The 23133-nt window shown below is 54.3% G+C and overlaps 1 protein-coding gene across 6 annotated transcripts in view; it reads left to right on the top strand.

Annotated features, from left to right (window-relative positions):
- ASCC2 (activating signal cointegrator 1 complex subunit 2) overlaps nt 1-9911 on the top strand; it is a 36009-nt gene extending 26098 nt beyond the window's left edge. For all 6 annotated transcript variants that reach the window (XM_061385303.1, XM_061385302.1, XM_061385304.1 and 3 more), the window contains 7 exons: nt 396-610; nt 1545-1664; nt 6826-6919; nt 7019-7149; nt 7682-7781; nt 8904-8983; nt 9373-9911. In XM_061385303.1, the coding sequence (XP_061241287.1) occupies nt 396-610; nt 1545-1664; nt 6826-6919; nt 7019-7149; nt 7682-7781; nt 8904-8983; nt 9373-9544 (912 nt within the window). In that variant the 3' untranslated portion in view covers nt 9545-9911. The remainder of the gene's footprint in view (nt 1-395; nt 611-1544; nt 1665-6825; nt 6920-7018; nt 7150-7681; nt 7782-8903; nt 8984-9372) is intronic.
- The last annotated feature ends 13222 nt before the right edge of the window (nt 9912-23133 follow it).

Raw genomic sequence — 23133 nt, 5'->3', positions numbered from 1 at the left:
TGGCTCCCAGAAGCCACGGCCGCTTGTGGACAGCCTCGTCCACACCAGGCTCTGTGCGCTGCACTTTTTGTGTATCGTCTCTTTGAACCATTTGAAAACAACCCCATGAAGTAGGTGTAGTCTGGGGGCTTTATGAGGAGGAAACTGAGGTTCAGAGAGGTTAAGTGCCCTGCCCAAGGTCACACAGCCAGAAGCAGCAGCTCAGCTGTTAAGCCGTAGCTCACCCTTCACACAGAAGGACATGGAGGCTCAGAGAGACTTAAGAGACTTGGCTAAGGTCCCTCAGCCAGGAGGGGCAGGGCTGGGACTCAGACCAGGTCGCCTGACTCTGAGACCAGTGCTGTTTGGGGCTTGTCCCCAGCCCAGCCCAGGCATCCCCTCTGTCTCTTCCGCAGTGCCTGGGGGCAGCCGCAGCCCCGGGCCCCACTGTGTGCGGTGTGGAGCTGGACTCGCTCATCTCCCAAGTGAAGGACCTGCTGCCGGACCTCGGCGAGGGCTTCATCCTGGCCTGCCTGGAGCACTACAGCTACGACCCCGAGCAGGTGATCAACAACATCCTGGAAGGGCGGCTGGCCCCCACCCTCAGCCAACTGGACCGCGGCCTGGACAGGTAGGAGCAGTGGGTGGGAGGAAGCTCGCGGTGCCCAGACTGCCCCGGGGTCCTCGTCAGGGCCCTTCCCATCTCCTCTGCCTCCCACTCCTCTTTCTCATGTGTCCCGTACTTGGTACTTCCCCACAGGGGCAGTTCCCAGCCACGGAAGCTAACGTCCTCTTTGGGGAAACAGAAACCTCAGGCCCCCAGAGGTCCTCGCATGCCCCCTGCAGCGCAGAGTGGGCACCGCTGGGCCTCCCTGCTCCACCTCCTGGGAGATGGGGTGCGGGGGGCAACTGAGGGGTTACAGCCCTCTGAGCTCTGATGTTGCTGCCTGCCTGGTCACTGAGGGAGCACAGCCAAGCTTCTCACTTCCTTCATACCCACCCTTTTCCTTTGTTTTTTGGGGCTTTTTTGACCGCAGCTTGCAGGATCTTGGTTCCCTGAGCAGGGATTGAACCAGGGCCCTCGGCAGTGAGAGTGTGGAGTCCCAACCCTTGGACTATCAGGGAATTCCCCCACACCCACCCTTCCTGAGTTGGGCCCACTGCTTCCCTAAAGCCCCCAGGGGCAACAGGAATGAGAGTAAATGGATGTTTCTTCCATGAATAAATGTTGTTTGTTGAATGAATGAGTGAATAACTTCCAGAACGAAGCTACCTCTGCCTTTGAACCAACTCCTCAGCCTCCATGTGCCCATTTTACAGGTGAAGGCACCAAGGCAAAAAGAAAAAAACCGAGCTCAAGTGACCTCTGTCTTGCAGGGCTGTCGGGAACACACCTGTGTGAGTGGCACGTGTGCAGGGCGGCCCCCTCCCCAGGCCGGGGCAGGCTTGGGCAGGTTTTTAGCCTGTGTCCCAGGTGTGGCTGTTGCTGGGGAGCGGAGGCTCTCACGGACCGCACGTGGGAGCAGGAGCATCCCCCCGAAATGGATTTCTGTGCCACCCCCCAGACAGGTGAAGCCGGACCCGACGCCCCTGCTGACGTCTCGTCACAACGTCTTCCAGAATGACGAGTTTGATGTGTTCAGCAGGGACTCGGTGGACCTGAGCCGGGTGCACAAGGGCAGGAGGTGAGTCCGGTGGGCCGTGGGGCCCCAGAAACCCCAACTCTGCAAGTGCAGAGAGGACGACAGAAACCCAGGGCCGTCATCTTGATGGAAGTGATCACAGAGCTTCCGCCTGGGGCTCCCCCATACCCCAGATCAGTATGCTCCCTGCAGCCGGGCTCCGGGCCTCTAACAGTCTGGCTTCAGGCTCCAACCCTGTGCGCAGAGTTAGTGAGTCCTCCTTGACAGCAAAAGGCCAGCAGGGCCAAACCAGCCCCTCGTCCCTTGTCCCATCTTTGGAGGAGTTCCCGGGTGGGAGAGCTGGTGAGTGCTCCTCAGCAGTGCTCCCTGACTGGCGCCTCTCCACCCAGGGACACAACGGGAGAATGAAGGCCTCTGCCCAAATGAGTATATTACATTTGAAGGCCTTTCTACTTATTTTTGGTCTATGTCCTTCGTACTTTTTTGGCATTGAAAAGTCCATTCATGATTTATTCACTTATTCAACAAATATTTGCCCGGTGCTTCTAGGCCCTGGATTTATAAGGTGCTGGGGACATGGTGGGGGGTGGAACAGACACGGGCCCTGCCCACGTGGCGTTTGCACTGATCAGCTTGGCAAACAAGCCCCGTGAACTCACAGATTAAACAGATTGTCCAAGGTGGAGGCGTGCAGACTCCCAAGCCTCTAGTTGGGGCTTTAGTTCAGGCAGAAAGGCTTCTCGGAGACAATGCCTTGGGGCGGACGGTGGAAGGACGAGGGAGGGTCAGTTGTGCAGAGCGGGCAGGAGAAGCTTTCCAGGCGGACCGAACAGCAGGGTCGGTGGCCCCGAGGCCATGGGGAGCATGGCAAGGGTCCCCTTCACCAGTACAGTGTATGTTCTGGAAGGATCCCCTGGCTTTGGATTCGGGACCCCTTGGAGGGACTGAGAGTCAGCAGCCCCATGGCGTGGTGGCAGGATCAGATGCTGCCAGCCCAGTGCCAGCCCTGCAGTGTTAATGGAGCCATTTCATGGAATCTACAAAGCTGGGGGCCACTGGGCAAGTCCAGCGTGCCTTCTCCCTCATCACGTAGATGGAGGCAGTGAGGGGCAGAGAGGGGAGAGGGCCCTGCCCGATTCTTGGGACAGGAGCCCCAGTGCTAGAAGCACAAGCTGTTCCCTGCTCCCAGGACCGTCCAGCGCTGGTAGAGTGGCCGTCTGAGGGCTCGGGGACCTGGCACAGGGCAACTCTAAAGCCATCTGGCTGGCTGGACAGGAAGCTATTGCAGACTGCTTAGTCACGCACGTTGCGACATCCCCAGATCTGAGGCTGGCCGTGTTGTCCCGCCTCAGTGGCCGCCCTTCCAGGCCCTGCTGCAGGAGAGGGGCGCACGGCGAGGGCTGTCCCCCTGCTCCAAGGGGCGCCCGGCTGCCCAGGCAGAAACCGCGGCAGACGTTTCCTGGCCTCGTGCTGGGCAGCCCAGGGGTTGGGGTTTACAGAGAGGCAGGGGCTCTGTTCATATGCGCATTATTTATTTATCCACTCAGCAAATATTTATTAAGTGATTGACTATGGCCAGATCCTGTGCTCGACACACTGGGAGACACGGGGAACGGGGCACCCAGGCCTCGCCCTCCCACGGGGAATGGGGCACCCAGGCCTCGCCCTCCCACGGGGAACGGGGCACCCAGGCCTCGCCCTCCCACGGCACAGAGATGTTGGGAATGACTTAGACCATCAATCAAGATGCGACAGAGTGGAGAGGTGCTGGGAGGTGCACGTACAGGCCTCAGTGGGGTCACCCGTCCTGATGTGGGCAGGGCAGGGAGCTTAGGGCCTGGGCCCTGTCTTCACAGAACACGTGAGAAATCAAGCAGCACAAGGCAGATCACCCTCGAGTTAAAACGTATGTGCGTCGTTAAACCAGATACTTGAGCCCTAAATGGCTCAAGAAATGAGGAACTCTGTCCCCATGTGGGACAGGCAGGCGCAGGGTAGGGCAGTTGAGCGCAGCTGACCTGTGGTGCAGGCACGTCTTCAAGGCTGCATCTTGCTTTCTCGTGGCCCCTGGGTGGCCGCAGCATGACATCCAGAAATGACCAGGCCACCAGGAAGTCAGGGTCAAGTCTTTCTGCACCTCTCTTAGAGACCAGGAGACCTTTCCCAGTGGCCCCCCAAGCCTCCTCACATCTCACTGGGGAGCTGGGCTCCAGGGCTCCCGGAGAAGAGGGGAGAGGAAGGACCTGAGCAAAACGAGGAGCTGCTAGGAATGGGGGTGAGGTGAGGGGCTTGTTAGGTCGGCGCTAAGCACACGCGCTGCAGGTGTATCGTAGCTAGGGAAGGAGGCGGTGAGGGTAACGCAGGGCCCCCTGACTCCTTTCGACAGTGGTGCCCCAGAAGATAAGGCATTCTCTTTCAGATTAGTTCTGTTGCCAAAAATGCTTACGCACCCTGTGTGCCTCACTGGAGAGCACATTAGCCCATTAAAGGCTCTGACAAGTCCTGTAGTCAGAGAGACTGGATTCCCTTTGTGAAGCTCAGCAGGTGCCAGGTCCACTTCTGGGCATCGTCTGATTTCATCCTTGCATCATCCCTGGAGGCAAGATCAAGTCTCAGCAAGGATAAGGGGCCGGCCTGTGATCACACCGCTCAGGAAATAGCCAAGCAGACTTGAGTCAGGAGACCTATATTCTGGCCCCGGCTATGCTGGTGGAAGCTGTGTGACCTTGGAAGGGTTACTTGGCCTCTCTGGATCCCCTGATTCCTCACCTGGAATAGGAGGGCTTTACTGCCTCTGCAGACCCTTTAGAAATTCAAAGGAGAGTGTCACCCCTCTAAGGGCCAATTTGAGGGCCAATCTTGAAGGACAGGCTGGAGGAGGTGAGGAGGAGAAAGGTGGTTGAGCCCCAGGGGAGCCCGCATGTACCTGGACTTGAGGGAGGCAGAGGACGCGCCCTGCTCCAGACAGGCTCTGGCGCTCCCGCGGCTTGGCTGACCTGGCCCTCGGGTGTGTCTGCTCCTGGCTGCTTTTGCCCCTTTCTTTCTTTCCTTCCTTCTCTGGCTTCATATGAGGTCATGGGCCCAGAGCCTTCCTGGACGAGGTACCCTGGCCTTACCTGTGTCCTCTCCTAGGACCCAGCTGAGGCAGGGGCACTTTGCCAGCCTTCTCTGTGGTCCTGCCGGGGAGCCACATAACCAGAGGCCACGCAGCGTGAAAGAACCTCCCTCTGTCCGCACTGGGGACCGGGTGGACCGGGGGCCGTGGGATGGGGCAGAGAGAATGTGACAGTGCTCATTCAGCCTGGGTCCCCTGGCCCAGCGCGGGGCCTGGCACCTGGCAGGACCTCAGGAAGCCTCTGTTGATTGAATGGGTGCGCTTTCACCTGAAGGCTCCACCTGAACGAGCTTGGCCCCTTCACTTCCTCTCTACCTCTCTCCTCTCCACCCCTCAGCTTGGCAGAGAGAGCGCCTGCTAAGGGCCGAGGCCACGGTCACAGGCTCCCTCTTCTGGCATGAGGTGAGATTCCTGTGGCCCGAGATGGTTCCCTGGTCCAGACCAAACATCTCCACATCAGGGAGCTTCCAAGACTCCTTCTCCAGCGCCTCCCCCGACCCCCCGACTCAGCCCCCTGCACCCCCATCCATTTCTACTTTCCCTGTGTTTCCAGGACGTATGTGCCTTCATCTAGCACACTTCTGCTCTTTGCCGCTAGACTGAGTTCCATGAGGGCAAATCCAGATCTTACTCTTCTGAATCTCTCCCCAGCCCAGCTCATAGTAACCCCTTATTAAAAACCGTTGAAGGGGGCCTTCCCTGGTGGTCCAGTGGCTAAGACTGTGCTCCCAATGCAGGGGGCCTGGGTTCGATCCCTGGTCAGAGAACTAGATACCACATGTTGCAACTAAGACCCAGCGCAACCAAATAAAAACAAAAAACTAAAAAAAAGTTGAAGGAAGCAGGTCCTAACCCACTGTGCTGGCAGCCCCAGTTCTGATCTGCCCCAGGCTCCCAGGCCAGACACAGCTCGACAGACTCAGGCACCTGGCCCTCCCCGCACTAAAAGCCTGTTAATAGAAGATTTTTATGGACGCTGCGGGCTTTGTGCCTCTTCTTTTTTTTTCCCCCTACCCCTGATACATTCCAGAGGCCCAGTTTCACAGCTAAGCTGGATTTTCTTGCCTGGCACCTCATATTGATTTTCCCCTGCAGGGCTAGAAACTACACTGCACAGGCCTGTGTGTCCGACAAGCCAGGTTCTTCTACAGATTTGCAAAGCCTCGAGTCCAGAGTCCCGAGTCCCCGCGGCTGTGCTGCAGCTCGCTGTGTTCCCAAACACGTCCCTCCCCGCCCCCGGCTGGCCTCCCCTGTGACAGGACGGCAGTCAAACTTCCAGACTTTTCTCACCGTGCCACCTGACATGAGAGATTGAACCGCAGGCCAGACAGGGTCCCTGGGCTGAAAAGCGGGGTGAGAGGGAGGGGCTGGGGCTCCCCGAGCTGACTACGAAAGCCACCCGTGGGCTCGCTGTTTCTTCAGGTTTTGTTCCTTTGAAATGATTCCAGTGACCCCAGGCCCCTCTTCAGAGCAGCCCAGGTTGGGGGTGGGGCCCTACCAGCCCTCTGTCTCTATTCCTGTGCATAGATAAGGACGTCCTCGCAGGAGAGGACAGGTCTGGTCTGCCCTCTGCTTTTCACACAGATGAGATCACACTGTGTGTTTCTCTGCGCTTGCTTTTTTCCCCTGGAGGATGTCTTAGAATTCTGTCTCCATCAGCACAAATTGTCGCTCTTGAGAACTGCCACCCAGCGTCAGTGGCCCCTGTCCTTGGGCCATGATGGACATGAGTTGCTCTCGTTTTTCATTGTTACACACAGTGCTGAAAAGAAAATCTCCAATCAGACCTCTCTGCGCTGGGGGCCAACGTTTCTCCGGGGTGGACGCCTCGAAGGGGAGTCTCCCGGCTGAAAGGAGGGGACAGGTGTTACACTCTAACAGCTGCTCCTTGGGGAGGGGGGCCTCGGAAGTGGCTGGACCTGGTGAGCCCCCCGCCCCCCGCCGGTGCTTGATCTCAGTTTGCGGCGGCCAGAGGCGGGAGAAGTGAGCGGTGGTCTGTCTGGACCCTCGCGCTACGGCCCCCTCCCGCTGCCCTCGAAGCCTGATGGCTTTCCTTCGTGTCTCCCCGCTGTTCCCTCTCGACGTCAGGAAGGAAGAGAGCGCGCGGAGCCTGCTGAACGACAAGCGGGAGGTGCAGGCGCAGCGGCAGCGCTATGAGCAGTACAGCGTGGTGGTGGAGGAGGTGGGCGGGGCTGGCGAGGGGAGGGGGCGGGGCGGGCGGGGGGTAGGCGTCCCCGGCCGCCAGCCCGGGCCCCGCGGACCCACGCTTCGGCCGTCGCAGGTGCCGCTGGAGCCCGGGGAGGGCTCGCCCTACCGCGGGGACGACTACGAGGATGAGTACGACGACACATACGATGGCAACCAGGTGGGCGCCAACGATGCGGACTCGGATGACGAGCTCATCAGCCGCAGGTGAGGCTGTCGACGTCGGGGGTGTGGGCGGCCCTCCCCCAGCCTCTGGTTTATACAGATCTCGCGAACAAGTCAGTGACCAAACCGGGGCCTGAACCCCAGCCTCCCGACTCCTGGTCCAGTGCTCCCTCCAGCCCCTAGCCAGCCCCCTGGCCGGTTGGTCCAGCCCACCCTGAGCGAGGAGCCATCAACTGGGTCTCGTGCAGTTTTCCATTTTTCTTCTTAACTGCAGAAAACTTTCCCCAGTGGGATCTTAGGGAGGTTCCCCAATTCCCCCAGTAAAGGCAGTGCCGCCCTGACGAGAGAGGACTGGAGACCACCCCTGCCCCAGGACTCAGCTCAGCCTCCCAGAAGCCCCCACCTCAGACCTTGGTACCCACACAGAGTCCAGGGGCGGGCGCAAAGCTGACTTCAAAAGCACTTTGGTTTCCAGTCCTGGTGGGCCCTCTCAGCAGGACCCCCTCCTCCCTTGGAGCCTCCACTCTCCGGGTTTAATCTAGTCTTTGATCTCCCTTTCTGTCTCAATCCTCAGGCCCTTCACCATCCCTCAGGTGCTGAGAACCAGAGTGCCCGGTGAAGGGCAGGAGGACGAGGAGGAAGAGGAGGAGGAGGCTACAGTTGAAGCCCCCAAGGTACCTGGTTGACAACTAGCAGATGGAGGGGAGGGTACGGTTCTGAGGGGTGAGCCAGGGGCTGCGCCCCACTTCCCAGAGCCTGGCCCTGAGGCATCTTCAGCATCACTGCCCGGAAAGGGGGTCCCTTTGAGCCCAGGATGTCTGCTTGAAGAGCTACCGGCTTAGAAGCCTCTTCCAAGGCCCCTCAAGGGCCCAGGGGAAGGATCAGAGGCCAGGCCTTTGAGCTGCTGGGTTCATTAGGCCCAGGAACCTGGGGGCCAGCCTCCATGCCCAGGTTGGCAGTTCTCGACATCAGAGAGGCGTTAGAGCCCAAGGTCATCTGTGATGATGGGTTTGAACATTTTCTGTTTTTTAGCCACTAAACTTTTTCTTCTACTGAAATCTTAATGCCTCATGGAAAACAGATGAGAGCCCCTGGATCCTTCCCTCCCCACCCCCGCCACAGCATCCTCCCACCAGGGTGACAGGTTCAGTTGTGTCCAGGGCCGGGCCGCCAACGTCAGTGAGTGGCAGGGCCTGATGGACACTGAGGCCTGGGCCAGCAGGCACCCCTGCCCAGGGGCTCCTCGGCACGGCAGAGGCCTGGACCTCCCAGAGCTTTCCCTCTTTCCAGGCAAGGGGTTAGCTCAGGTTTTTATGTCAAATCCTGCCGTTTCCACAGGTTACTGATTCCCCTTGTTGTGTTGTGTTTTTGACACAGCCCAGGCCCCCACAGTCTGTCTGTGGTCCTTGGGTCCCGGTCTCCCCCAGCCTTGGTGCCAGCGAGGGGAAGCACCAGTGTCTGGGCAGCTCTGCTGGGTTCCAGGCTCCCCGTGGTCTCTAGAGAACCCCCTCCTGGCCTCCCCCCTCACTCCCCCTTGTCATCATCCGGCTCCAGCTGTGACTACCCGTCAGCCACCTCTGCCACGAATGGGCACGAGGAAGGCCAAGGGTCAGAGGAGGGGGCTTCAGGTGGAGACCTTGGACCAGAACAACCAGCCAGGTTCTGGGGCATTGCCCTGCTGTGCTGTGGCTGCCCCCCGGCTCCTGGCATGGGGGGCATCTCCAAGATGGGGCCAGATACAGCCCAGCTTCGGGAAAGGGGGCAGCTCATGATCTTTTCTCCCTTCTTCTCCACAGCCCGACCACTTTGTGCAGGACCCTGCAGTGCTACGGGAGAAAGCGGAAGCCAGACGTGTGGCCTTCCTGGCCAGGAAGGGGTGAGCGCTTACGGCGCCATTGTCAATGGGCAGGGGAAGCCCCAGCCCACCACCCAGGAAGCCCACACACACCCCCCAAGTGCTTTACATGTGTTAACATGTTGCTCTGGCCACAGATCTAGGAAGTAGCTAGTCTTGTCATTGTCCTTATTTTATAGATGAAGGAACTGAGGCCCAGACGTGTTAAATAATTTGCCAAAGGTCACACAGCCAGTGGGTGGCAGACTCCATTTCTCCTCCGACCTCAAGCTGGCACAGGGGTGTCCTGGCCCAAGCTTGGTGTCTGTTCCTGGGGATCTCGGAGGAAGGCAGCGGGCTCTTCCCCTTCTGGTCAGGGCCACCTCCTCTGGCTGATGGATTCTTCTGGGGGCGGGTTGTTCCTCCCCCAGGTACCGGCATGACAGCTCCACAGTGGTGGCCGGCAGCCCCCGGGGCCACGGGCAGAGCCGAGAGACCATGCAGGAACGCAGGAAGAAGGAAGCCAGCAAGGCCACCCGAGCCAACCACAACCGGAGGACCATGGCTGACCGCAAGAGAAGTAAAGGCATGATTCCATCGTGAGACTGCTGCGCCGGGACCAGAGGGAGGTCCGGGCCTCCTCGCCAGTCGGCCCCCTGCCAGGGCCCCAAGTTCTAGTCTACCCCTCGACAGCCTCAGCTTCGCAGCCCCTGAGAAGGCCACCTCATTCGTCATCCACCAGCCAGCCGTGAGCGCCTTCCTGCAGAACACACAGTGCCTTAGCCCGCGGCTGAAGAACCGCGAGGCCAGCGAGCAGGCGAAGGGACGGGAACAGAGCCCCAGGGCCAGCCTCCCAAACCTTGTGCAGCCAGATACCACCTCGCTTTCTCCCGGACAGTGGGAAGCTTGTATATTCACAAACAGAAAACAAAAAAGGCCCTCGAATAAAATTTTTGACCCTTTCAAGAAAGGATCCGTGCCCGGCCTGTGACCTCTTCCCCTCCCCGCCCCTGCCCCCCACCCAGCCCCGCCGTCCTAGTCCAGCGATGGCCGCCATCAGGAGAGGAAGAGGGCAGGACGGTGCTCTGTTCATCAGTCTTTCGTGCTTGCCTCCCACTTTAAGCCCTCCTGATCTTGCTCTACCTTGCTGTGTGGCCGGAGACCATCACCCCGCTCTCTGAGCCTCCACTCCCTGCCTGTGGAAGGAGGGGCCAGCATGAGGCCCTGCTGTCCAGCCCTTACCATGACCCGCAGCCGCCACCCTAGGGAGTGGGCAGGTGCAGTTTCCAGTCCCATAGTGCCAGGGAGGGCGGCCGGGCACTGAGACGTAAAGGTGGCTGCCCAGGCCACAGCCGGGAGGTGGGCGACCAGGGACTGGACACGCAGGCTGAGCCCTGGCCTTCACGGGGTCCTTGGTCCCAACAGGGGTGTTTTCTCCATCTCACAGCCTCCCACGGCCGGCCGGCCAGTGGCCACACCAGAGCCAGAACTCAGTGGCTCTTGGTCACATATACATTCCATTAAATCTTCCGAAATCAAGGGATCACAAACAGGAAGAAACAAGTGATAATGCCACTACCGAGCCCTGTTGCACTGAAGCAAGTGGGCCTCAGGCCTTGTTCCTCAAAAGACCCCCCACAGCCAGGGCCAACCAGCTCCCAGCATGGCCGTGGCTGCCAGACTTCCCAATTCCTGGGCCACCCAGAATGTGGCCGATCGGTGACGGATCAGCGGCGGGGCATTTGCTGGGCTGAGCCCCCGCATTTGGCCTGGCCCGGAGTCTGTCGGCGGAAGCCAGGGCCCCTGCCCAGCTGGACCTTGACAAATCACCCCAGATGCTGGTGCCATTTATTTGCACATGGTTGGGATGAGCGTCTGAAGCAGCGAGGCAGACAGGCGCTTGACGCATTGGTTTTGCTAGGCCGGCCCACACAAGTGGAAATCAATAGCAATTCCTCTGTGGCGCCAGTTCTCTCAGCGTGTTTGAGACGCAGAGCAGATACGGGGGTGGGGGTGTGCTCCCCTCGAAATGTCAAGTTAGCTGAGATCAGGCCCCGGGTCAGCCGTCCTGACAGGCAGAGGGAAGACTCTGTTTCCTCCTGGAGGCATTTCCCAGGGACCCAGATCAGGGTCAGGCCCATTTTTTTCTCTCTCTCTCAACTGCTCAAGCCCATCTTTTGGCCCTGGAGGTGGGGCAGGGGGCTCCCTGGCCATACCTGCCTCATTGTTTACACAAACCCTCACACCTGCACGTGATCATCTCCTCCTGACCACCTGGAGTTCCGGCTTCACGTTAGCATCCTGGTGTGAAGGACATGAGAAGACAGAGATCACTTTTGAAATTTTCCAGAATGAAGTTCCAGGTCCAACTCTGTCTCCCTGGAGGCATCACTTCATGGTGATTTTCCATTTCAGACCACGAGGGCCCCTTCAGGGGGTGCTTCAAAAGAAAACCACTCAGGGGTCACCAGATGGAGAAGGAAATGGCAACCCACTCCAGTATTCTTGCCTGGAAAACTCCATGGACAGAGGAGCCTGGCTGGCTGCAGTCCATGGGGTTACATGACTGAGCATGTGTGCATGAGGGTGGAGGGTGATGGGTTGGTAGCAATAAACTGGTAGAACTAAAAAAAAAAAAAAGAAAACCACTCAGGGGTCACCAGAATAGTGCTGGTAGGCATACCCCTTCACCTCTTGGGGACTCAGTTTTCCTGTCTATAAAGTGGGTACATTGGACCAGATGAATGGTTTCCATTTGGTGCCAATTAGATCCTCCGAGAAAGCCCCAGGGTGTAAGACAAGCAACGTTATAAATGAAGTGGGGTCTGGAACCCTGCCCACCCGCCCAATGGCTCTGCCACCCCCATGACTGCTCCGAAGCAGGAATCTTGTAAGTGCCCTCTCTGTCCGCTGGCAGAGAACTCCACCATCACAGGCATCTCCCAGGAAGCTTTTAAGACCTTGTGCCTCCAAAAGGACTGAAGACCGGAGAGTCTGTGTTTCTAGTCCACGAGGGGCAGCGATGGTGGACGTGTTAGTTTGAACAAGTACACCTGTGCTTCTGTGACGTGGGTGGGCAGAGCCTGTCATTGTGGGTATAAAGGCGGGGCTCAGGAGTCCTAGTAAGTTGCCCAGAGCCCATGTCAAGACAACAGTAGAGCTTGAACGCAGATCCTATCTGAGTGGCCCCCTGATTCGTCCAGGCACAGGCTGGAAGAGTTAAATGCTTGGCAAGAACCCGCCTGTCCCGGCCACACCAGAAGCTTGGGTTAAATAACACAGGGAGAGAACAAACAAAAGTTAAGCCCACCAAAAATGCAGGGGGCTGTTGGGTAGCCCTTAAACATGATGTCAGTGAACACTTAGCGGCAACATGAGAAACCAAAAATGCAAGATTTTTTTTTTTAAGAATAAATTTAAGGGACTTGCCTGGCAGTCCAATGGTTAAGACCATGTTTCCAGTACAGAGGGCGGGTGTTTAATCCCTCGTCAGGGAACTAAGAGCCCACATGCCAAGCAGCAAGGCCAAGTAAAATTTTAAAAAAAATTGAAAGCAGACTACATGATAATACACTGTGATTGTGAAAATGTTAGAAAAAAGGTTTTTTGTTTTTTGTTTTTTTGCATTTTTCCAAGTCTGGAAGGGAATGTACATAATGAGAAATGATGATAAGAGCATGGATGATGGTGGTGATGAAACCACAATTATTCGTTTTTAGAATAAAAAGCGCTTACTGTGCACTTACCTTGGCCAGAGTTTCTGCTTGGCTCATTTTTGCTTAATCCTCACCCAGTAGGTACAGATGAGGAGACTGAGGAACCGAGCGGGTAGGTGGCCTGCCTGAGGCCACACGTTTAGCAAATGACCAAGAGAGGCTTTGGTCTCAGAAGTGTCCCCTAAAGCCGACTCTTAACCCTGAAGTCTCCTGCCATCCCTCTTCCCTCCACCCCCGAATGCTTGTACTACCTTTCTTACAAAGTAAAAAATACAAGTCCAACAGCTGCAGAACACGAGGACAGGAAATGCCGTTTCATCAGGCCAGGCTGACAGGACCCCGATCGATCGTGTGTGTGCAGGACCGTTTGCCACTGTGTCCCCAGAGCTCAGGCGCTCTGTTCCATTTCTTCACTTTCTATTTTTCTATTTTCAAATTCATGTATCCTTTCAACTCCGTGTGTCCAGCCTTGCCGTTCAGCCTACTGAATGGTTCTTCGTTTTTGCACTGAGACTCTCTCCAGGGGAAGTGAGGGAAAGGCTGGAGGCTAAGATGGGAATGCAGAGGCTGGGGGGCATGGAGGCCCTGGAGGGGGCCAAGAGGCAGGAAAGTCAAGGATCAGGGTGAAAGTGGGAGGGGATGGGGGCGAGGGAATGCCAGGTCAGCCTGCAGCCTCGAGGTCAAGCAGGCTAAGGGAGTGGGGCTCACTGCCCAGCTTTGCCAGGAAGTGATGGAGAAATAGCCACTGGGAAGCATGCGACATGAGGAAGAGGAGGCAGGAGAGTAGAAAGAAAGAAAGTGAAGTCACTCAGTCGTGTTGAACTCTTTGCGAGCCCATGGACTGGAACCTACCAGCCTCCTCCGTCCATGGGATTTTTCAGGCAAGAGTACTGGAATGAGTTGCCATTTCCTTCTCCAGGAGATCTTCCTGACCCAAGGATTGAACCTGGGTCTCCCACATTGTAGGCAGACACTTTACCATCTGAGCCACCAGGTAGGCAGGAGAGTGAGCCCATGTAAACGGCACTTGAGGGACCTTCGTCATGGTCCTGTGGCTAAGACTCCTCGCTCCCAATGCTGGGGGCTTGGGTTCAATCCCCGATTGGGGAATCTAGATCCCATATACCGCAACTAAGAGCTTACATGCTACAACTAAAGATCCCACGTACAGCAACTAAGACCTGTACAGCCAAAGAAATAAATATTAAAAAAAAATTTTTTTTAAGGAATGACATCAAAGAGAAGGAAGCGAGGGCTCAGCAGTGAGGAAGGCGTATTAGGACTTAGAGTGTGTTTATGGGGTCTTTAGAAGGAGCCAGGGTGGCTGGTCCTCAGGGAAGGGAAGCAGGGAGCCAGGGCCCTCCTGGAGCTCTCAGAGCAGCCCAGTAGAACCAGGGACAACCTGGCACCAATTCTTATCTAGATCTCCGTGCTGGCACAGCAGGGAGGGGCCTTGGCTGTGGTCAGAAGCTCTTGCTATTCCACTGGCTGAACCAAGGTAAAAAAATCCATCTAAAGTTTACCATCTCCAGCCCTACGTGTGTGTGTGTGTGTGTGAGAGAGAGAGAGAGAGACAGAGAGAGAGACACAGAGAGAGAGATGGGGGCTGGGGACATCTTAAAATGAGCGTTAAATTCCAACTTCACATCGTAAGAGAAATTCTCTTCCAGCAGTCGATAATCAACAGAATTTTACACAGAATGGCAGAACTCAGGGAGCCTTAAAGGGCACAGAGTCCAGAGTTTTTCAACCTATTTAAAACCCCCAACTTGCCCCAATCTCAGGCCCCTGGGATTTCGGATTCCAGCTCCTCCCCTGGGGATGGGGAGGTGTACCCTGTTCAAGAGTTTACTAGGCTTCCATGGGTCTCTCCCAGTCCTGGAGGTGGTATGGAGCTTTCTTTCAGTCGACTTGGTCTGAATTATAAAAACAAGAGGTTCTTCATTCTAGCTCTCCAAAGATGAAATTGTGACAGAATATGCTTTTTCTGGCTGCATGATCCCACCCTCTGCCACCTGACATGTCCCTTAAGTGCTCTGCCATCCCAAGCGGTAACTGTGGTTTTCTCCTGTTTAAAGTGGTTTCCATAGAAGAGCCTGGCAGAAAAAGAGCCTCCAATGGGACGAGCACCCATCATTCCTGTGCACTTAGGAATTTTATTTACAGAGATCACATGCAGGCGCCCACCCTGTCTCCCATCTGGTCTACTCAGCGTTCCTTCACATAGACACCCCCAGGCCTTATTTGTCCACACTTTTTATTGTTACTTTGCTCATACAGGTGGCCAGAGGTGATGAAAAAAGGCACTGGATGAAGAGGCAGGAGGCTGAGGCCCAGGCCCTAGCCTTCAATAAGCTGTGTGACCTTAGATCAGTCACTCTCTGGGCTTCTATTTCTTTTTGTTCGGAACGGGGATGATCATCCTCCAAGCCCTCTTGCCTTGTGGGGGCCAGTAACTTTGGGGGTCAGATTGGATCATGATTGGGGGACACTCAGAGCAGTGAACCTCTTTCAGCTGAGAGAGAAAAAAACTGTCGTGGGCAGCCCTTCACTCTGCATTTGGGGCAGTTTCCTCCTCTGCTTTTTCTCTCTCTCTCTTTTTTAATTGCCTTATCGGTGGGATCTTAGTTCCCTTACCAGGGATTGAACCTGTGCCCTTTGCACTAGGAGCATAGAGTCTTAACCACTGGATGGCCAGAGGAGTCCCATCCTCTGCTCTCTTTTAATCACCCTGCTGGAAACCTCTCTGCCCAAATCACCTGTTATTTCTGGGGGCAGGGCGCATTAGTCAACGTGGACTTCTGGGGTCCCAGGGGCACGAACAGTTCCAGAGCTGCCAGCATCTGCGTTTTTGCCGGCAGTTCCCAGCAGAAGGACAGAAAATGAGGGGAAGGCTTTTGCCTTTGTGGGCAAGTTCTGTCATGAAACAGCCTCCCCCAGGCCCCTGCCTCTAGGGAGCCAGGTAACTGTGGAGCTGAGACCCCTTTGGTGGGGAGTCTGATTAGAGAAGGGGAAGGCCACTGCCCGCTCCTGTGCCAGGCTCACCGGGTCCAAGTGCCAATGGGCGGAGCCCCGCCCCCAGGTCCCAGGAGAGGAGTGACGTCGTGAGGACCAGTGGGTGACCTGCTAAAGGGAAGGCATGTGCTTGTCACACCTGGAAAACCGGACTCCCCCGCCCAGGAGGGGTCCGCACACAAAAGCACTGGTTCCCCCCACCCCCAAAGCTGTAAACTCAGAGTAACAGCAAGGGCAAGGCCAGAACTTTCCACCGGGGATCAGGGGCCTCTGAATGGCCAGCGGCCTATATTGCTTTTGCCATTCAGAGAAGGAGCCAGGCTCTGGGGTCAGGACCCAGCTGGCCTCAGCCACTCCCGGACCTCGTGACTCTGAGCAAGGTGGCCTTTCCTCTCTAAGCCAGAACTGTCTTGTCTGCAGATCAGAGATGTTGGCAGGATGGCTGGCATAAGGTGTGTAAAGCCCCAGCCTGCTGTGAGGTGGCCAGCGACCAACAGAGCCCTGCTCACAGGGCCCCAGGCGAGGGGTGGTGGGTGCCTCCTGCCAGTGCTCCAGGGCAGTCCTCCCAGAAGTCCTCCCAGGGCTCAGGATGGCCTGGACACACAGGAGCCAGAGGCAGAGGAGATAGGTGCCGGGAGCCATCTCCCGGCATATTGCACATTGAGTGCAGCACTTTCACAGCATCATCTTTCAGGATCTGGAATAGCTCAACTGGAAGTCTATCTCTGTCAGGAGCCAGCGGAGGAAGTCTGCCCGTGGCAAAGGTCATGAGGAAGGAGGCTCGGCATACGCAAAGGCGGGATCGAGCCTCAGGAGTTCCCCTGGAAATTCTCGAGCGTCTACCCCCACAACCAGAGTCTGCCTACTTTCTGCTTTGTGCTCTCACCTACACCTCTGACTTTACAGGGGGCTGTCTCCCACTACCTCTCTCTGAAAAAAGAGTTAACTTATAGCTCCAGTTAATAAAGTTCCTGGGTGTGATAGTGTTTCAACCTACAAACTCCTTTGGAAGTCCTCTAGCCTGCCTGAATAGGTTTTTCCGGCCACATGTGATTGCTCAGAGCCTCCCAACTGTGAGAGGCATGAAATGTTCTAAACTGTCTAAATACAGAGTCCTTTGAGCAGTTAAAAGATTGATTAGAAATTGTATTGGTGAAGGGTTTTTCACTTGTTGGGCCAATGTTTGCTGCGAAGTCTCCATATCCCTTACCTGCTGTGTCCCTGGCAGTGTATTGATGAATATAATTGGTGTAAGTAGTAGCTCTAATGTTTGTAACCTTGGACCCTTGAGTTAATTCTTTTTTGTTGTAGCCCACCACACCTTTGCCCTATAGGAATGCAACTTTACTGCTTTTGGAGGGTGGCGCCTGCCTAATCACCTTTAGAGAAAAGTAAGTTTTCTGAAGAAAGGGTCTTAAAATGTTAACAGGCCTCCGGGCCAGAAGATGATGCAAATCACCTAAACTTTTGCATACGATAAATTTGCAGGAAGAAAGCCTGGCTTACAGCATGACTCTACCCCTTCCCCCATTATCCTCTATGCATAATTTAAGGTATAAAAACTACTTTGGAAAATAAAGTGCAGGCCTTGTTCACCGAAACTTGGTCTCCCCATGTCATTCTTTCTCTCACCTTCTGGCTGAATTATTCAGCCTCTTTTCTCCACTGAATTTCCTCACTGAGCTATCCTCATTCTATTATTCTTTATATCTTTGATGAATATTTAAATAAATAGGTCGCCGATGCCGTCTCTCCTTCAAATACCCTGGCTCAGCTGGGGCTGGACCCCGGCAGATAGGCACAAGCCAACCTGTAGGTGTGTGCTAGGTGCCCTGGGTGCCCCGCTCAGCCTTGCTGGACGTTAGCTACCTCACTGAATCCTTGAAACAAAGCCGGGTGGTACATGTTATTATAAGCCTCATTTAGCAAGGTAGGCGCTTGCTCATGGCTGAGTCAGGATTCAAACCCAGATACGCCAGCCTCCAAAGTCCATAGTTGCAGCCCCTTGGTTTTCCCACCTCAGTATAGCTTGGCGCTTGAACCAGCCACCGCAATACTCCACATGTGATTGGCTCAGCATGAAAAAGAGGACCTATCACCTCCCTCATTCTACACTCCATACTTCTGTTGATACAACCCCTCTAGTCAAGTCATTGCATTGACAGAGGGGCTGGAGAACGGAAAGGAGAGTAGCAAGTCAGACAGGACATATTTTGCAAATTTCCACTCTGCCACAGTCTTCTAGCAGAAGGAAAGGATACCCATTGGAGGCTGCAGTTTGAAGGATGGGTTTCATTAGGAAAGCTTAGCGAACCAAAAAGATAAGACATCCCACGGAATTGCAGCCCTAGGGCGGGAAGCGGCTTCTCTTTTGGAAGGCCTACAGGGGAGGGAGACAGAAGTCTGCTAAGTCGTCAGGAAGGAAGGAAGATGGTCGGAAGCAGACAGGACTCTGTTACATGGAGAAAGGTGTGGGGAGGAGATAAGGTCTGTCTCAGGAAGGCACGAGGCAGCTGGGGTTTACAACAGTGTTAAAGACGCCAGGAACAAGATAAGGGGGACAGAAGGGAACACAAGAAAGTGATCCGGCCTCCGAGGGATGAAAAGGAGGTAGGGAACACCTCCTTTTAAAGCAGCTGAGACAGCAGTGCTGTGGGGGGAGGGGGTCACTTGGACGATTCAGCTGTACACTCGTGCCCAAAGCTCTCAGCCTGCATTTTGTGGATTGAATATGCTAATTAGGCGCTGATCCCTGCAAACTGTGCCAGCTTCCCCCCCACCCCATTAACTTCCTCATTAAAGCAATGTAACAAAACTACCCCATAGACCTGTGCTAAGCACGGCACAAGCATCATCTCCCGTCTTTCCAAGCACCCCTAGGCATTATTATTATTATTAATATTGTCATCCCATTTTCCACATGAGGAAACTGAAGATCATAGTGGAGACGCAACTCGCCCCAACCCCCCACCCCTGCCCCAACAAGGTCACCTAGCTGGAGGCGAGCAGAGCTGGCCTTTGTTTCTAGAATCCGTGTTTTTGTGGTTGTTGTGTTGTTATTGGTGGCTGTGCCGCATGGATTGTGGGTTCTTAGGTCCCAGACCAGTGACTGAACTGTGACCCCTGCGGTGGAAGCATGGAGTCTAAACCACTGGCCCACCTGAGAAGTTCCCCCTTAATCCACGCTGGGAATTTTCGGTTGTTGTTGCTTTGGGAGGAGTTTTTTGTTGTTGTTCATAATGGATTTATTTTGGCGTCAATTTTTATCCTTGTTCATTTTTTGGCCATGCTGCATGGCATGAAGGATCTTAGTTCCCCAGCCAAGGATTGTGTCCCCTGAAGTGGAAGCATGGAGTCCTAACCATTGAACCACCAGGGAAGTCCCCCCATAATCTATGTTGAATCACAAGATGAGAGAGCCATGGGAACCCCCAGCAAGGGCCCCCTATTTAGAAGGTGAATAAAGTGAGAGTTGAGGTAGCCTGGATCTGAAATTGTCAGGCTAGGGAATTTGATCTTATAGGTAGTGGGGAGCTCTTGATGGCGTGTGAGCAGGGGAGTGGACATGGCAGGCTTCTGAGGGTTCAGTGGAGAGGATGAGTCCAGAGCAAGAGGGTGTGCAGGGGGCCTGAGGCAGGGACAAGCCTGGGGAAGCAGGAAGGCAGTCAGCACCCTTGTGCTGGGGAACTGTGGATGGCACGGCTCCGGGCCAGCGCTCCCTGCATTCCGTCGCCGCCTTGTCCTTGATGCTGGCTGGAACCTGCCCTTGGCTCCCAGCCTCTGCATATATCCAAGCGTGTCAGGCCAAGGCCCCAATAAGAAATGATTTGTACGTGGTGCAGAGTGGTGGATCTGAGCTCTGAGCCAAGCATCCTGTCTCTGAACCTCTGCTCTACTCTCACTAGCTGTGTTAGCCTAGGCAAGACATTTGACCTCTCTGACCTCTCCCCATTTCCACCTGTAAAATGGGGTGGAGAGCAGTGCCCACCTCGGATTGAGGATCCAGTGGTACAGGGTATGTTAATGGCCTGGTTCTGGGTGAATGCCTGGAGAAAGCAGCTCTGTGTGTGTGAGTGTGTGTCTGTGTGTGTCTGTGTGTGTGATACGTACTGCGTGGGCCACTGCCCGCCCCCAGTACAGAGTGTTCATCTTTTACTCACACTCAAGAAGCTGCCATCGCCTCCACCTTGCCCGAAGAATTTGTATTCCCTCCAACACTACATGTGGCTCAGACATTTTAAAATCATGGATTTCTGTCCCTTCCTTGGGAGACTTCAAACTCATCTGCAGGACAGTCCATGTGCCCTGTTGCTGGAGGGGCTGGCTGAGTTACCGGATGGAATCTCTTTCTTTGTAATTAACTTACGTTGCTCCCCACCCCCAGCTCATTACAAAACCAGTAACATGCTTGCCATGGGTCACAGGAATAAGCAAAGAAAGAAAAACCACCAGAAAGAATCACCGTTAGGATTTTAGTTCTTCTTTCCAGCATTATTTTAGAAAAAGGAATATAAACGTTGGTTTTCTTCAAAACTGAGATGATTCAACACAGGCTGTTCTCACTATTCTTTTCGGGTAATAAGACATTGTGAACATTTTTCCATGTCTCATTTGCATCCTTTAGTGGGTAAAAGCATGCCTTGCTGTTGAGTCGCTCAGTTGTGTCTGAATCTTTGCGATCCCATGGACTGTAGCCCACCAGGCTTCTCTGTCCATGGACTTCTCCAGGCATACTGGAGTGGGGTGCCGTTCCCTTCTCCAGTGGGTCTTCCCAACCCAGGGATCGAACCAAGGTCTCCTGCACTGCAGGCAGATTCTTCACCGTCTGAGCCACCAGGGAAGCCCATTGACCCCAAAAGCACTCATCAGTAAACCTCCTGCACAGAGTCTGCATCCCAGGGAACCCAGCCTGTGATAGGCAACCTCTTGTGTCTACCAGGGACTAGACTAGAATGTTCTGAGGGCTGGGCCTTCCTTCTTTCTTTGAGCTGCCAGGACAAACTGGACTCCACCCAAAGTCGAAAAGTTTTGAGCCTTGGCCGGCAGCCCTGAAATGCCAGAAGTTTCCCAGGTAGTCCCTGGCTGGGTTAATTAAGCAAACAGTTGGGTGAGAATTTACTATACAGTAATCTTCACTCCCCTTGACACCCCTCCAAGATGACAGCATCTCCAGAAAGAACAAGAATCATAGCTATCATTTGAATAGCATGGTGGGTATTTTACAGATGAGGAAATCAGCTCAGAGAGGGTGAATAAACTGGTTGAGTTTGCACAGCCAGTGAGTGGTGGGGCTTGAATTCTACCCCAGGACTGTTAAAATATTTGTGCTCTTCATCCTTCACTAGAGCTATTCAATAGGAATAATAATGTCACCTTTCGGATCGTTGCGATTATTCAAATTAAATGACGTGAACCGCTATCACTTGCTACAATGCTTGGCTCATAGTAAATGGTTTATAAAGTAAATCATTACTCAGAAAACTCCCCAGGAGCTTCCCTTTCTTTGTAGTATAAAAACCAGGGACTTCCCTGGTAGTCCAGTGGTTAAGAATCTGCCTTCTAATGCAGGGAGTGAAGATTCAACCCCTGGTCAGGGAACTAAGATCCCACTTGCCATGGGGCAACTAAACCCAGGCAACAGCAACTACAGAGTGCGTGTGCCCCACAGCAAAAGATCCCGCATGCCGCAGGGAAGATCCTGTGAGCCAAAACTAAGACCAATGCAGCCATAAATACATACATATTTTTTAAAAAATCAAAAGATTAAAAAAAAGAGAGAGAATGAAATCCCAACTCTTGGTGTGACCCTTACAAGACCACACGGTATCTGACCCTGTCTTTGACTCCTTCTCTTCCTTCAGTTCAGTAACTGAACCAAACTCACATCTGCCCCAGGGTCTTTGCCCTTGCTGTGTTCATTTCCTGGAACACTCTTATTCTGGGTCCTTACCTCACTGGATTTCTACTCACATCTCAGCTCGAATATCATCTCCCTGGAGAAGACTTCCCTGACCATCAAAGGTTGTTCTTCAAACCTGAGTCACTCCCTGTAGGTTATCCAGTTTTATTTTCTTCATAGCCTTCAACATGAGCTGAAATCCTTATTTCCTTTCTCATTTACTGTCTGTCTCACCTACTAGAATGCTTTAGCTCCAAGAGGGTGGGGGTCTTTCTGGTTCTCCACTATTTGCCCAAGGTCTAGGACAGTGACAGGAATAATAGGCACTCCTTAGAGATATACTGGGAGAAGGCACTGGCACCCCACTCCAGTACTCTTGCCTGGAAAATCCCATGGATGAAGGAGCCTGGTGGGCTGCAGTCCATGGGGTCGCTAAGAGTCAGACACAACTGAGTGATTTCACTTTCACTTTTCACTTCCATGCATTGGAGAAGGAAATGGCAACGCACTCCCGTGTTCTTGCCTGGAGAATCCCACGGACGGGGGAGCCTGGTGGGCTGCCATTTATGGGGTCCCACAGAGTCGGACACGACTGAAGCGACTTAGCAGCAGCAGCAGCAGAGACATACTGCTTGAATGAATGAATGAATGAATGGTTTCTACCCATTTGGAGAGATGTTCCTGGATGCAAGAGAGAAGCTAGGGAAATAGGGCATCAGCATAAAACTCTTTGCCCAGAGAAAGGTCCTACTTGCTCAGAGCTGACATACCAGAGGCCAACTTCTCAGAAAAGAGTTTCAGAGACCTTCTGGAACTTGCTTGACAAGGCACCTAAGCAGTTAGCTTTTCCTGACACGTGTACGGGTGGAGCAGGTGCAGAGTCCTTGGGGCTTTTGACCTGTCAAGACTGTCTTAGCTCTTGCCCTCAGAAAATGCCGTGGGCTGAGCTTGGGACAGAGGCGGACCTTTTTCCCAGTAATAACTTCTCTGTGTCAGTCTGAGAAGGGTGCTAATCCTCACTTCCCCCACCTGTGGGCAGATTCACCCAGGGAACCCTGGGGACGCCCAGCTCCCATTCGGCAGGGCCAATCAAGAACAAGTTCCTGGGACTTTCCTGACATCGTGGTTAAGACTCTGTGCTTCCACTGCAGGGGGCACAGGTTCAATCCCTGGTCAGGGAACTAAGCCTGTGTGCCATAAATTTAAAAAGAAAAAAAAAAGCTAAGAACCTAGGCAGCCAAAATAATTAATAATAAAAAAAAAGATTCCGTGCTTCCACTGTAGGGGGCATGGGTTCAACCCCTGGTTGGAAAACTAAGATCCTGCATGCCATAAATTTAAAAAGAAAAAAAAAATTTTTTTTAAAAGAACAAGTTCTCATCAGGACTTCAGGAAGAGGCACCATGGACCGCCCAGCAGCTGGGTTCCAGGGCTGGGGGCTCACATTTCTTGACTCTCTGTGTTCATGTTCTCCCTTGGCAGCCTCCTTTTAATTCACTTCCATTCCCCGACTAAAGAGAATACAGGCTTGATGTAGAAAACTTAGAAATCGGGGGAAAAAT

The sequence above is a fragment of the Bos javanicus genome, chromosome 17, assembly GCF_032452875.1.
Source record: "Bos javanicus breed banteng chromosome 17, ARS-OSU_banteng_1.0, whole genome shotgun sequence".
NCBI classification, from domain to species: Eukaryota; Metazoa; Chordata; class Mammalia; order Artiodactyla; family Bovidae; genus Bos; species Bos javanicus.
This window is presented reverse-complemented; position numbering and strand designations above follow the sequence as displayed.